The following is a 14899-nucleotide window of genomic DNA, read 5'->3' as shown; positions in this document are numbered from 1 at the left end:
CTGGGTGGGTTACTCTTCAGAGGGTCGGTGTGGACAGGTTGGGCAGAAGAGCCTGTTTCCGTACTGTAGGGAATCTAATTTTTTAAAAATTGTAACGTACTTCTCTTTCCAACAATGTTTTGTTTTAGGTCAGCCACCATCCTCCAATATCTGCATGTCACGCTGAATCAAAAACCTTTACTTTCTGGCAAGGTAGGTGTATGTTGGAATGGAGAATGTTGTCATTGCTAAGGAGCTGAAGAACTTTTATGAAATGAAGGTTTTGTAATACTCAGCAATAATAGCAATTTGGAAATTTCATTGTGGAGTAGCAGTCAGAAAGGAAGTTTTTATGCATACTAGGTTGGAAATGGGAAATGTATGAATCTCAAGCTGCAGAATAGAATGGACTGTCTGTAAAATGGAGAAGCAAATCATTCATTAAGTCTGCTCTGCCATTCAATGAAATCCTGGCTGATCAGATAATCCTCAACTTCACTTTCCTGGCTTTTTCCCTATAAACCTAGGTTTCCTTGGAGTTTGAAAACCTGTCCATCTCAGACTTAAATATACTTATTGATCCACCCTCAACAGCCCTCTGTCGTGAAGAATTTCATGGATTCATTACCCTCTGAGACAAGTAGTTCCTCCTCAGCTTTGTCTTGAAAGAGCGACCTGTTATTATGACAGCTGGTTGTAGACTCGTCCACATGGGGAAACAACCTTTCTGCACCAACCCAGTAAGGTCCCCCAAGAATCATGTATGTTTCAATCAGGTCACCTCATTATTCTAAATTCCAATGAGTCTCGACTCAACCTACTCAACCCTTCCTCATGAGAGAGTCCTTTAATACTTGGTAACAACCGAGTGAACCTTCACTGGACTGTCTCCAATGCCAGTGTATCTTAACTTGGTTAGGAATCCCAAAACTGTCACTGTATTCTAGCTGTGGTCAGACTGGTGCTAGTATAGTTACAACAGAACTTCTCTATTTTGGTATTCCATTTCTAGTGAAATAAAGGCCAACTGCATTGAAATACTATTCAGTTTCTCTTTTCCTGCCTAAGTGCACAATCTCACATTTCTCTAGATTATATACATCTGTCAAGTTTTTACCCACTTGCTTTACTTGCTTACAATCCTTTTTTAGATGCTTCGTGTCATCCTCACCACTTGCCTTCCCTCCTATTTTGTGGCAATGATAAATTTGACTATTGTGTCTACACTTTCCTCATTCAACTCATTAATCTATATTGTAAACAAATGTGGCCCCAGCACTGATTTGCTGAGGTACTCCACTAGTTAACAGTTTGCCATTCTGAAAGTGCCCTTTTATCTCAATCTTTTTTTCCCTGTTAGTTAGTAAATTCTCAATCTCTACTAATGTATGACCTCTAATGCAATAGGCTTTTATCTTATTTAGTAGCCTAATGTGTGGTACTTTATTAAATGTCTTCTGAAAATCCAACTACATTGCATCCCATTAATCTCTCCTACTTGTTACTACTTTAAAGAAATGTGATAAATTTGTCAGGCATGATTTCCCCTTTGTGAAGCCATGCTGACTCTGCTTGATTGGTTTATGTATTCTAAATGCTCTATTATTGCATCCTTTATGACAGACTTTAACATTTTACCAATTACAGACATCAAACTAACTGGGTTATCACTACATTTTTTTGTGTTTTTCCATTTCTAAATAAGATAATTACTTTGGCAGTTTTCCAATTCTTCTAGACTTTGCAAAGTCTAAGGATTTTTGGAAAGTTACGATCAGTGCCTCTGTAGATATATTTCTTTTAGTAGCCTACGATGTATCCCATCAGTTTAAAGTCTGGTTGAAGATTTGTAGCACGGGTGTCCGTTGTTGTGGTTCTGTTCGCCGAGCTGGAAGTTTTTGCTGCAAACGTTTCGTTCCCTGGCTAGGGAACATCGTCAGTGCTATTTGGAGCCTCCTGTGAAGCGCTGCTTTGATGTTTCTTCCGGTATTTATAGTGGTTTGTTCTTGCCGCTTCCGGGTGTCAGTTTCAGCTGTAGTAGTTTGTATGTGGGGTCCAGGTTGATGTGTCTGTTGATGGATCTTCTTGCCGTTTCCGGGTGTCAGTTTCAGCTGTAGTGGTTTGTATATGGGGTCCAGGTCTATGTGTCTGTTAATGGAGTTTGTGGATGAATGCCATGCCTCCAGGAATTCCCTGGCTGTTCTCTGTCTGGCTTGTCCTATGATGGTAGTGTTTTCCCAGTCAAATTCATGTTCCTGGTTGTCTGAGTGTATGGCTACTAGGGATAGCTGGTCGTGTCGTTTTGTGGCTAGCTGATGTTCATGGATGCGGATTGTTAGCTGTCTTCCTGTTTGTCCTATATAGTGTTTTGTGCAGTCCTTGCATGGTATTTTGTAAACTACGTTAGTTTGGCTCGTGCTGGCTATTGGGTCCTTTGTTCTAGTGAGTTGTTGTCTGAGTGTGGAAGTTGGCTTGTGTGCTGTTATGAGTCCTAAGGGTCGCAGTAGTCTGGCTGTCAGTTCTGAGACGCTCCTGACGTATGGTAGTGTGGCTAGTCCTTTTGGTTGTGGCATGTCCTCGTTCCGTGGTCTATCTCTTAGGCATCTGGTGATAAAGTTGCGTGGGTATCCGTTTTTGGCGAATACCTTGTATAGGTGTTCCTCTTCCTCTTTTTGCAGTTCTGGTGTACTGCAGTGTGTTGTGGCTCTTTTGAATAGTGTCCTGATGCAGCTTCATTTGTGTGTGTTGGGGTGGTTACTTTCATAGTTTAGGACTTGGTCTGTGTGTGTTGGTTTCCTGTGTACCCTTGTGGTGAATTCTCCGTTGGGTGTTCTCTCTACTAACACGTCTAGGAATGGGAGTTGGCTATCCTTTTCCTCTTCTTTCGTGAATCGTATTCCTGCGAGAGAAGAGGAAAAGGATAGCCAACTCCCATTCCTAGACGTGTTAGTAGAGAGAACACCCAACGGAGAATTCACCACAAGGGTGCACAGGAAACCAACACACACAGACCAAGTCCTAAACTATGAAAGTAACCACCCCAACACACACAAACGAAGCTGCATCAGGACACTATTCAAAAGAGCCACAACACACTGCAGTACACCAGAACTGCAAAAAGAGGAAGAGGAACACCTATACAAGGTATTCGCCAAAAACGGATACCCACGCAACTTTATCACCAGATGCCTAAGAGATAGACCACGGAACGAGGACATGCCACAACCAAAAGGACTAGCCACACTACCATACGTCAGGAGCGTCTCAGAACTGACAGCCAGACTACTGCGACCCTTAGGACTCATAACAGCACACAAGCCAACTTCCACACTCAGACAACAACTCACTAGAACAAAGGACCCAATAGCCAGCACGAGCCAAACTAACATAGTTTACAAAATACCATGCAAGGACTGCACAAAACACTATATAGGACAAACAGGAAGACAGCTAACAATCCGCATCCATGAACATCAGCTAGCCACAAAACGACACGACCAGCTATCCCTAGTAGCCATACACTCAGACAACCAGGAACATGAATTTGACTGGGAAAACACTACCATCATAGGACAAGCCAGACAGAGAACAGCCAGGGAATTCCTGGAGGCATGGCATTCATCCACAAACTCCATTAACAGACACATAGACCTGGACCCCATATACAAACCACTACAGCTGAAACTGACACCCGGAAACGGCAAGAAGATCCATCAACAGACACATCAACCTGGACCCCACATACAAACTACTACAGCTGAAACTGACACCCGGAAGCGGCAAGAACAAACCACTATAAATACCGGAAGAAACATCAAAGCAGCGCTTCACAGGAGGCTCCAATAGCACTGACGATGTTCCCTAGCCAGGGAACGAAACGTTTGCAGCAAAAACTTCCAGCTCGGCGAACAGAACCACAACTATCCCATCAGTTCCAGGGTATTTATCAGTCTTGGCTCCATTTGTTTCCCTAGTACTTTTTCTCTAATGTTAATTATTGCATTTATTTCCGCTACTCCTTTTGCCCCTTGATTATTTAGGGATTTCGGAATGCTATTAATGTCTTCTGTTGAGACTGATGTAAAGTATTTATTCAATTCCTCTTTCATTTCCTTGTTCTCTATTTTTATTTTTTCCTCCGCTGATATGGATTCAACATATTCTGATCCAAAATGATTTTTTTATTATCATGCTTATTCCATCCTCTACTAGCAATGCTATGCCGCCAATCTTTTTACTCTCTGCCTATCCTTTCAAAAAGTCATATATTTTATTTATTTAATCTCCTAGTAAGCATTCTTCATAATACCCATAGGATCCCAGCTATTTACATGTATTTGTGCTGTTAGTTCATTTATTTTGTTTCAAATGCTATGTGCATTTAAATAAAGAATCATTAATGTTGCCTTTTAACCATTTATTACTCACATTGACCCTCTTTAGTTCTGTTTTTCTGTGTTGCACACATTGTCCAATCTGAACTTCATTAGCCAAGTAGCTGCCCTGTAATTCTGTCTCGACCTCTTACTTTGTAAACCCGTGACTCATGGTTCCTAAATTGGTTCTCTGGAAGAGTTATCTACTTAGTTCCATCCCTCTACTGATTTCCCATTCTATTAATACTTCTTTTTAGTTCTCAACAGTTACTGCTCTTTTTTTAGTTATTGTGATGAACTCACTCCTGTTTCTGGAAGAGAAGCCCAATTTGTGTTGGAGGAGTATAGGTGGGAGTAATCTAGGAAAGTGAGATATAAAATGAATTGGATCGATCTTTCAGAATGCCAGTTATGATGAACTGAATGATCTGCTATACTGTGTTGTGTGAACACAAATAATTTGTAAAATGTCTGACTTGTTCATGTCAGACTTATCAGGAATGTATCCTATAATGCCTTACAATGCAATAAGAAATGAATCCGTCAGAAAACAGAAGCAATGCTATCTGGAACATTGTTGACAATGAATTGAAGCCTGTATTCCTGATGAAGGGAAAATGTCGATTTTCCTGCTCCTCGGATTCTGCCTGACCCGCTGTGCTTTTCCAGCACCACTCTAATCCAGAATGAACTGAATAGGAAGAAGTACAGTAAGAAATGAATTTATCAGAAAGCAGAAACAAATTAGGATTTTTTTGGGATTTATATTCTCCAGATAAGCAGAATACTTGCAGCTATAAATATTGCATGTGAAGAGAAGTGTGGATGAGTAACTAAATTAAAACAATTAATTACTAATTAGCTTTAATTGCAATGTAGTATTCTTATGCAACTATAATTTCTGATCAGTCTCTAAGTGTCATTTTATATTTATGGAGTTTTTTAAACTCTCGCTTTAGATGTGAGATGGAAGAACAAGTTCTGGGGTAAATCAATGGAGATTGTTCCAGTTGGTACAATTCATGTAACTCTACCAGTGTAAGTACTGCTAAAGAATGAATCCTGCTACAGAAAAAAAAATAAGAAAGTTTATATTGACTTAAGTTTCAGATTGATAAAGCTCTTCTGTTTTCTTTCCTCCCATTACTGTCTAACTATCCTATTCAGTGCCAGGTTTTTCATTAACTTTCTGTCCAATTGGAAGGACTAACTTCATACGTAATTATATATGATTGATCTAAATTGATCCACCAAACTTTCATATTTTATAATGAGTATAGCCATAAAACTGACATGCATGCTTTAGTTTTAAAATTGCATTAAATATGGAAGAATAAACAGGCTTCTACAGTTCTTAGAATAGCACCCAAAAATTTAACGTATATCTTTCTGCAGCAACTTTGGAAAAAGAACTTCCATTTATTTCTTAATCCGTCGTGTTACCTACATAATTTACCTCTTGTGTAACTGCTTCCTGAAAAAAAAATTCAAGATAGAGTCATAGAGATGTATGGCATGGAAACAGACCCTTCAGTCCAACCTGTCCATGCCGGCCAGATATCCCAATCCAATCTAGTCCCACTTGCCAGCACCCGGCCCATATCCCTCCAAACCTTTCCTATTCATATACCCATCCAGATGCCTTTTAAATGTTGCAATTGTACCAGCCTCCACCACTTCCTCTGGCAGCTCATTCCAAACACGTACCACCGTCTGCGTGAAAAAGTTGCCTCTTTGGTCTCCTTTATATCTTCCCCTCTTACCCTAAACCTACACCCTGTGGTTCTGGACTCCCCCATCCCAGGGAAGATATTTTGCCTATTTATCCTATTCATGCCACTCATGATTTTATAAACCTCTATAAGGTCACCCCTCAGCCTCTGATGCTCCAGGGAAAGCAGCCCTAGCCCATTCAACATCTCCCTATAGCTCAAATCCTCCAACCCTGGCAACATCCTTGTAAATCTTTTCTGAATCCTTTCAAGTTTTACAACATCCTTCCGATAGGAAGGAGACCAGAATTGCAATATTTCAAAAGTGGCCTAACCAATGTCCTGTACAGCCACAACATGACCTCCCAACTCCTGTACTCAATACGCTGACCAACAAAGGAAAGCATACCAAACACCTTCTTCACTATCCTATCTATCTGTGACTCCACTTTCAAGGAGCTATGAAACTGCACTCTAAGGTCTCTGTTCAGCAACACTCCCTTGGACCTTACCATTAAGTGTATAAATCCTGCTAAGATTTGCTTTCCCAAAATGCAGCACCTCACATTTATCTAAATTAAACTCCATTGGCCCATCTGATCAAGATCCCATTCTAATCAGAGGTAACCTTCTTCACTGTCCACTACACCTCCCAAGTTTGGTGTCAACTGCAAACTTACTGACTATACCTCTTATGCTCACATCCAAATCATTTATATAAATGACAAAAAGTAGTGGACCCCACACCCATTCTTGTGGCACACCACTGGTCACAGGCCTCCAGTCTAAAACCATCCACCATCACCCTCTGCCTTCTACCTTTGAGCCAGTTCTGTATCCAAATGGCTAGTTCTCCCCGTATTCCATGAGACCTAACCTTGCTAACCAGTCTCCCATGGTCCTTTGTCGAACGCTTTACTGAAGTCCACATAGATCACATCCACTGTTCTGCCCTCATCAATCTTCTTTGTAAATTCTTCAAAAAACTCAAATCAAGTTTGTGAGACATGATTTCTCACGCACAAAGCCATGTTGACTATCCCTAATCACTCCTTGCCTTTCCGAATACATGTACATTCTGTCCCTCAGGATTCTCTGCAACAACTTGCCCACCACCGATGTCAGGCTCACTGGTCTATAGTTCCCTGGCTTGTCCTTACCACCTTTAAATAGTGGCACCATGTTAGCCAACCTCCAATCTTCTGGCACCTCACCTGTGACTATCCATGATACAAATATCTCAGCGAGAGACCCAGTAATGACTTTCCTAGCTTCCCACAGAGTTCTCAGTTACACCTGATCAGGTGCTGGGGATTTATCCACCTTTAACTGTTTCAAGACATCCAACACTTCCTCCTCTGTAATATGGACATTTTTCAAGACGTCACCATTTATTTCTCTACATTCTATATCTTCCATGGCTTTTTCCACAGTAAACACTGATACAAAATACTCGTTTTGTATCTTCCCCCATCTCCTGCGGCTCTACACAAAGGCTGCCTTGCTGATCTTTGAGGGGCCATATTCTCTCCCTAGTTACCCTTAATGTATTTGTAAAAACCCTTTGGATTCTCCTTAACTCTTTACCAAAGCTATTTCATGTCCCCGTTTTGCCCTCTTGATTTCCCTCTTAAGTATACTCCTACTTCCTTTATACTCATCTAAGGATTCATTCAATCTATCTTGTCTATAACTGATATATGCTTCCTTCTTTTTCTTAACCAAACCATCAATTTCTTTAGTTATCCAGCATTCTTTACGCCTACCAGCCTTTCCTTTCACCCTAACAGGAGTATCTATGTATGTTTTACTTAAAACCTGGACAATCTAAATAATTCATGAAACACTGACTGAGTCATTAGCATGGTGGGTAAAGAAGTCATTATTAATCCTGCGTACTTCTGATGTATAATTCAATTTGTTTAGTTGGAAACATTCTAGCAAACAAGTTCCATTTGTTGAATTTTTAAAGCTAACCAAGCCTTATTCTTTTGCACAGTTGGCACGATGATGAATAATAGTATTATTGGTCAAAAATTCAACATTATACAATTTAGGTTCCTTGCCAAATTGCAAACTTCACCCATGAGCATATGCAAAGTGGGTGTAGTGGGCTAATGCGTCATTTACTTTATCTCCTGATTACTCACTGTTTACCTACTCATGTTTTACCAGTATCTTATTGATGCATTTAATGTGACTGGAACGTTTTCTCCAGATACTAAGGAATAATGTCTTAGAAATAGTTTTTGTATGGTTAATTGCACCTTTGTAAAACATTTTATTTTGTGCAAAGATGCACAAAACGGTGGAACATTATTTCACATCTGCATCAATTCATATTCAACATATCCTTTAATCTAGAAGCATATCCCAATGGTAGGAGTTGTTCATCTGTCCACTAATTATTGCAGTCTTTCATTTAAAATCCAGTTTTGCACATTTGCGTAAGTCTCATTGAATAATGAAACATAGACCACTACAGCGCTGTACAGGCCCTTCAGCCCTTGATGTTGCATCTCCCTGTGAAACCAATCTGAAACCCATCTAACCTACACTATTCCATTCTCGTCCATATCACTATCCAATGTCCATTTAAATGCCCATAAAGTTGGCGAGTCTACATCTGTTGTAGGCAGTGCGTTCCACTCCCCAACTACTCTGACTAAAGGAACTACCTCTGACATCTGTCCTATATCTATCACCCCTCAATTTGTAGCTATGCCCCCTTGTGCTAGTCATCACCATCCTTGGAAAAAGGCTCTCACTGTCTAACCTATCTAACCCTCTGGTTACCTTATATGTCTCAGTAAGTCACTTCTCAACCTTCTTCTCTCTAACAAAAGCAGCCTCACATCCCTCAGCTTTTCCTCATAAGACCTTCTCTCCATACCAAACAACATTCTCGTAAATCTCCTCTGAACCCTTTCCAAGGTTTCCACATCCTTCCTATAATGCGGTGACCAGAACTGCACACAGTACTCCAAGTGCAGACGCACCAGGCTTTTGTACAGCGGCAGCATGACCTCATGGTTCTGAAATTCGACCTCTCTACTAATTAAAGCTAATAGACCATATGCCTTCTTAACAGCCCTATCAACCTGGGTGGCAACTTTGAGAGATCTATGTACATGGACACCAAGACCTCTCTGCTCATTCACACTACCAATCATCTTACCATTCACCCAATATCTGCATTCCCTGTTACTCCTTCCAAAGTGAATGACTTCACACTTTGCTGCATTCAACACCATTTGCCACTTCTCAGCCCAGCTCTGAAGCTTATTAATGTCCCTCTGTAACCTGCAACATCCTTTGGCACTATTCACAACTGTAGCAACCTTAGTGTCATCCGCAAATTTACTAACCCACCCTTCTATGCGCTTATCCAGGTCATTTATAAAAATGACAAACAGCAGTGGACCCAGAACACACCTTTGCGGTGCATCACTAGTTACTGAACATTTCCTATCAACCACCACACTCTGTCTTCTTTCAGCTAGCCAGTTTCTGATCCAAATCGCTAAATTGTCCTCAATCCTATGCCTCCGTATTTTGTGCAGTAGCCTACTGTGGGGAACTTTATCAAATGCTTTACTGAAATCCACATACACCACATCAACGGCTTAACGCTTATCCACCTGTTTGGGCACCTTCTCAAAGAACTGAATGAGGTTTGTGAAGCACGACCTACTCTTCACAAACTATGTTGACTATTCCTAATCAACTTATTCCTATCAAGATGATTATAAATCCTTCTCTTATAAGCTTTTCAACACTTTACTCACAACTGATGTAAGGCTCACTTGTCTATAATTACCAGGGTTGTTGCTACTCTCCTTGAACAAGGGGGCAACCAGTCTCCTGGTACTATTCCTGTAGTCAATTACGTCATGAAGATCAAGGCCAAAGGCTCCGCAATCTCCTCCCTGATTTCCCAGAGAATCCTAGGATAAATCCCATCCTGGAGGAGAAAGTGAGGACTGCAGATGCTGGAGATCAGAGCTGAAAATGTGTTGCTGGAAAAGCGCAGCAGGTCAGGCAGCATCTAAGGAGCAGGAGAATCGACGTTTCGGGCATGAGCCCTTCTTCAGGAAGAAGGGCTCATGCCCGAAACGTCGATTCTCCTGCTCCTTGGATACTGCCTGACCTGCTGCGCTTTTCCAGCAACACATTTTCAGCTCTAAATCCCATCCTGCCTATGGGGTTTACCTATTTTCACACTTTCCAGAATTTCTAACACATCCTCCTTGTGAATCTCAATCCCATCTAGTCTTGTAGCCTGTTTCTCAGTATACTCCTTGACAACATTGTCTTTTTTCATTTTCATTTAGCACTTCGCCTGTCTCCTCTGATTCCATGCACAACTTCCCACTACTGTCCTTGATTGGCCCTAATCTTACTCTTGTCATTCTTTTATCCCTTCTATACTATAGAAAGCTTTAGGATCTTCACTGATCCTATCTCCCAACAACTTCTCATATCCCCTCCTCACTCATCTTAGCTCTTCCTTTAGGTCTTTCCTGGCTAACTTGTAACTCTTAAGTGTCCTAACTGAGTCTTCATATCTCATCATAACATAAGCTGCCGCCTTCATCTTGAAACATCTATTTCTTTTTAAAAGAATGCAAACAAAATGAGGCCAAGCATTTTTAGCTAAATAATTTCCATTAAAAATAATGGGTGGCTGGAAATGTTAAACCCCATTTAAACCTAAGTTTAACAGCAAATTCTAGAGTGTTTAAAAGACCCCAAGCTGCTGAGATGCACTATTCTTCTATAAACTCCACAAACACAGCATCTTAAGAACTGTAAACTTGAATGGGGTGCCGAGTCACAGTACTGACATCATGGGTATAGACTAAATCTGTTACAAAACTTTGGGGCTTGTTTATTGCAGCCTAACAAACACTCTGGCACTGAAAGTTAATTTGCAAATAAAGTTAACGTTTGGAGAATTGATTTTCTTTCTGTCTATTTTATCTTTGTTAATCGACATTCTCTTCATTTGAGACTCTGATCTGATTTCACATTGAATGCACAATTTAAACTAATTCTTCTTGTTCATACTCTGCATAGTTCATTAATTGTTCTTCAGTCTGACTAGGGGGATACAGAAACAGAAATTGCTGGAAAGTCTCAGCAGGTCCAGCAGCATTTGCAGAGAGAAATCAGACTTAACATTTTGGGTTAGGCAATCTTTATTCAGAACTGATGGTACCTAGGAAAATATTTTTTTCATACAAAAGATAGGGTGGGGGAAGGGGGAAGAGTTAATGATGGGTGGAGATGGAGCCCAGGGAGCGAGAGAAAAACAGTCAGACAGACAAAGGAATGAATAAAGACCAGCCGAGGAGAATGAATAACTGCTAATGGAGACTCTTAGTAGCTGGCAATGTGTAGTGTGTTGTAGCAACTCATGTGATGGCGAGGCCTGGTGTGTGGAGGTGGAGAAAAGCATGGGGGAAAGGTACTTAACCCTAAAATTGTTGAATTCCGTATTAAGTCTGAAAGGCTGCAGAAAATGAGGTGCTGTTCTTCCAGTTTGCACTGAGCTTCGCTGGAGCACTGCATCAAGCCTGAGACACAGATGTTGGCCAGAGAACACTGTAGTGGAAAGTCTGGGTCATTTTTTTTTGTGGACAGAAGTTGAAGTGTTGAGCCACGGGATGGTTGGGTTGGTTGGTCTAGGTGTCCCAGAGGTGTTCTCTGAAACGTTCCAACTCCCCCTCCCACTCCACCAAGGACATGCAGGTCCTTGGACTCCTCCATCGCCAGACCATAGCGCCTCATCTTCCGCCTAGGAACCCTACAACCACAAGGGATGAACTCAGATTTCTCCAGTTTCCTCACTCCCCCTCCCCCCACCTTGTCTCAGTTTAATCCCTTGAACTCAGCACCGCCTTCCCAACTTGCAATCTTCTTCCTGACCTCTCCATCCCCACCCCCACTCTGGCCTATCACCCTCACCTTGACCTCCTTTCACCTTGACCTCCTTCCACCTATCGCATTTCCAACACCCCTCCCCATGTCCCTCTTCCCTACCTTTTATCTTAGCCTGCTGGACACGCTTTCCTCATTCCTGAAGAAGGGCTCATGCCCGAAACTTCGACTCTCCTGCTCCTTGGATGCTGCCTGACCTGCTGTGCTTTTCCAGCAACACATTTTCAGCTCTGATCTCCAGTATCTGCAGTCCTCACTTTCTCCTAGAAAACCTATCACTTCAGCCTGTTCCTGTTTCACTGACCTTAATTCTTCCTGTCTTGATTTGATTCTTTTCCTTTTGTTCAGTCTTTTCACTTACATCCACGTTTTATTGCCAGTTCCACGATTTCCAGTTATCTGGCCGTAGTCACCATGGATGTGTGCAATCCCTTATGAAGATGATCTGAAGTTTCTCTGCTTCCATGAAAAGAAACCTGAACAGTCCATCCACCACAACCGCCCCCCCGCCCCCCCCCCGCCCCCCCCTCCCCCCAATCAATTGGCTGTTCTCACTTTGAACAATGTCATCTTCATCTCATCTCACTTTCTCCAAGTCAAAGATATAGCTATTGGTATCCACATGAGTTTCAGTTATGCCTGTCTGTTTGTGGGATATGTTGAACATCTACTTATCCACACCTCTTTCTTTAATCACATCCAATGGTATAATCAGTACTGCTTCCTGCTTTCCTCCAGAATTGGAAAAAAAATCGTCACCTTTGCTTCCAGCTTTCATCCTCCTATCACTTGGTCCATCTCAAACTTTCTTCCTTCTCCATTCTTGACTTATTCATTTCTGTTTATAGGAACTGGCTGTCCGTTAATCTTCATTATAAGCCTATCTTGGCTGCGCGTCTACTTGCCCTGCTTTCCGATAAGGGCTCTATTCTATCCTCTCAATTTCTCCGTCACATCTGTTCCAAAAGATGCCAGCTTCCACTGTGACATGACTGGTTTTGTCATCCAACCGAAGAATTCCAAACACCACCAACACCGCTGTATCTAACACGGTCCTTAACCATGTCCAACCTATTTCCCACACTTCTGCCCGTACCCCTTCCCCTCCATCCCAGAACAATATCATGGTTCCCTTTTCCATCCACACTTTCCATTCCATTAGTCTTCACATTCAAAAGATCATTCTCTTCCATTTCCTCTACCTCCAGCAGAATGCAACCATCACACACCTCTTCCTTACTCTCCACTGCCAGTATGGTGCAGAGACTGGTTCCTCTGTGACAACTAGGTCCACTGCTCCATCATTCCTAATTCTTCCACACGCCACCATGGCACCTTCCCATACAGTTGCAGAAGATGTAACAATTGGTGATTCCCTTCCTCCCACTTCACTGTCCAAGGCTCCAAACACATCTTCCAAGTGAAGCAGAGTTTTACTACTTCTACATTAAATTGGGTGTGTTGTACTTGCTGCTAACGATTAAATTGAGACCAAATGTAGACAGGGTGACCATTTTGCAGACCACCATCACTTTGTCTATAGGAATGACCCAATTGCTTGTCATTTCAAAGGTCACCATGCTTCCAGGCTAATACTTCCACATGGGCTGACTACAGAGTTTCAACAAAACACTGTAAAAGCTGGAGGCCAACACCTCATTTTCTACTTAGCACTTAACAGCCTCTTGAACTCAGTGTTGAATTTCACAAGTACAAAGCATGAGATAGACAGACACACACACAGCAGAGTGGACATTTTCACATCTTCACTTATGTCTCTATCCCTCTTTCAGCATTAGCAGCACTTTTTCTTTTGCAGTGAGTACCCTCACAATCTATTCCAATCATTTCTTCTTCTTCCTCTAACAATATCATAAAAGACACCAATTGCACTAGCAGTATACAGTGTCAGCAATGTATGTCACCCAGCAGCTGCACTGCTATGCCTCTCTAAAGCCACTTTGATAGCACCTTCTAGACAGAAAAGAGTGCGATAATATAATTTAAATCTGATTTTCAAAAAAAAATTCATTCTCCGGTTGTATGAGTCATTAATAAGACTACTATTTATCCCTTATGGTTATGTACGAATGAAGATTACTAAGTGAGCCAACTTTTTGACAACTGTAGCTGTATGATGAATGTATTTCCATAGTACACCAGTGATAGCTAAAACTGAGGGGTTTGCTTGGCTACATGCCATGTGCATTGGTGTTGAACTAGAATCTTACACAGGTTTGCTTCTCAAGTTGAAGCAGTAATGTTTGCAATAGTAAGACAACTTTCCAATCAAACTACTGGTAATTTCAAGATCTTTTAAACCTGTGTTCAAACTGTAATTTGTAATTATTGGTCCAGGGCTTTGAATGAAAGTTTCAGTAGCAACTACTGTGTTAGAATAACTTAGTTTAGACTCAAGCACCAAAGCAAAGGGAGCAAGATTAGCAGCCAGCGCGTCTCTGGTGCAAGACTGCTGGTTTTGTTTGCTTTTTTACTTAGCAGCAGGCTTGAGAGGCTGTGGCAACATTAACTGGCATTTTGCTAAGCGTGGCTGGGACTGGCAAGTACTGGCTGTCAGCTTCTGGATAGTTTTGTGGTTGTTGGCTACCAGCCAGCGTTAGGATGAGAATGGTGCAAGAGAATTTGGGGAGTGAGGGTTCTCATGGCATCAAGTGCGGGGAGTGGTCCTAGCCTGGTCTGATTTCTTGTGGGATGGGGGGTTCGAGGTGGGGAGGGTAGGGGAGTCTCGCAGATTCCTGGTCAGTGATGCCATGAGCTCTAGTCAGCATACTGAATAAGGATTCGATAGGCTGTTTCCTTTCAATTTGTTTGTGGTTATGAAAATAACTCTCGCCAACAAAAAGTGAACACTTGGAAATCTGTAAAAGT

At 41.7% G+C, this 14899-nt stretch overlaps 1 protein-coding gene across 2 annotated transcripts in view; it reads left to right on the top strand.

Annotated features, from left to right (window-relative positions):
• osbpl3b (oxysterol binding protein-like 3b) overlaps positions 1-14899 on the top strand; it is a 222673-nt gene that overhangs the window by 165123 nt on the left and 42651 nt on the right. For both annotated transcript variants that reach the window (XM_060824591.1, XM_060824590.1), the window contains 2 exons: positions 129-192; positions 5315-5393. In XM_060824591.1, coding sequence (XP_060680574.1) covers positions 129-192; positions 5315-5393 — 143 coding nt within the window. The remainder of the gene's footprint in view (positions 1-128; positions 193-5314; positions 5394-14899) is intronic.

This window comes from Hemiscyllium ocellatum, chromosome 5, assembly GCF_020745735.1.
Source record: "Hemiscyllium ocellatum isolate sHemOce1 chromosome 5, sHemOce1.pat.X.cur, whole genome shotgun sequence".
NCBI classification, from domain to species: domain Eukaryota; kingdom Metazoa; phylum Chordata; class Chondrichthyes; order Orectolobiformes; family Hemiscylliidae; genus Hemiscyllium; species Hemiscyllium ocellatum.
Note: the sequence above shows the minus strand (reverse complement) of the source record. Positions and strands in the feature narration are given on the sequence as shown.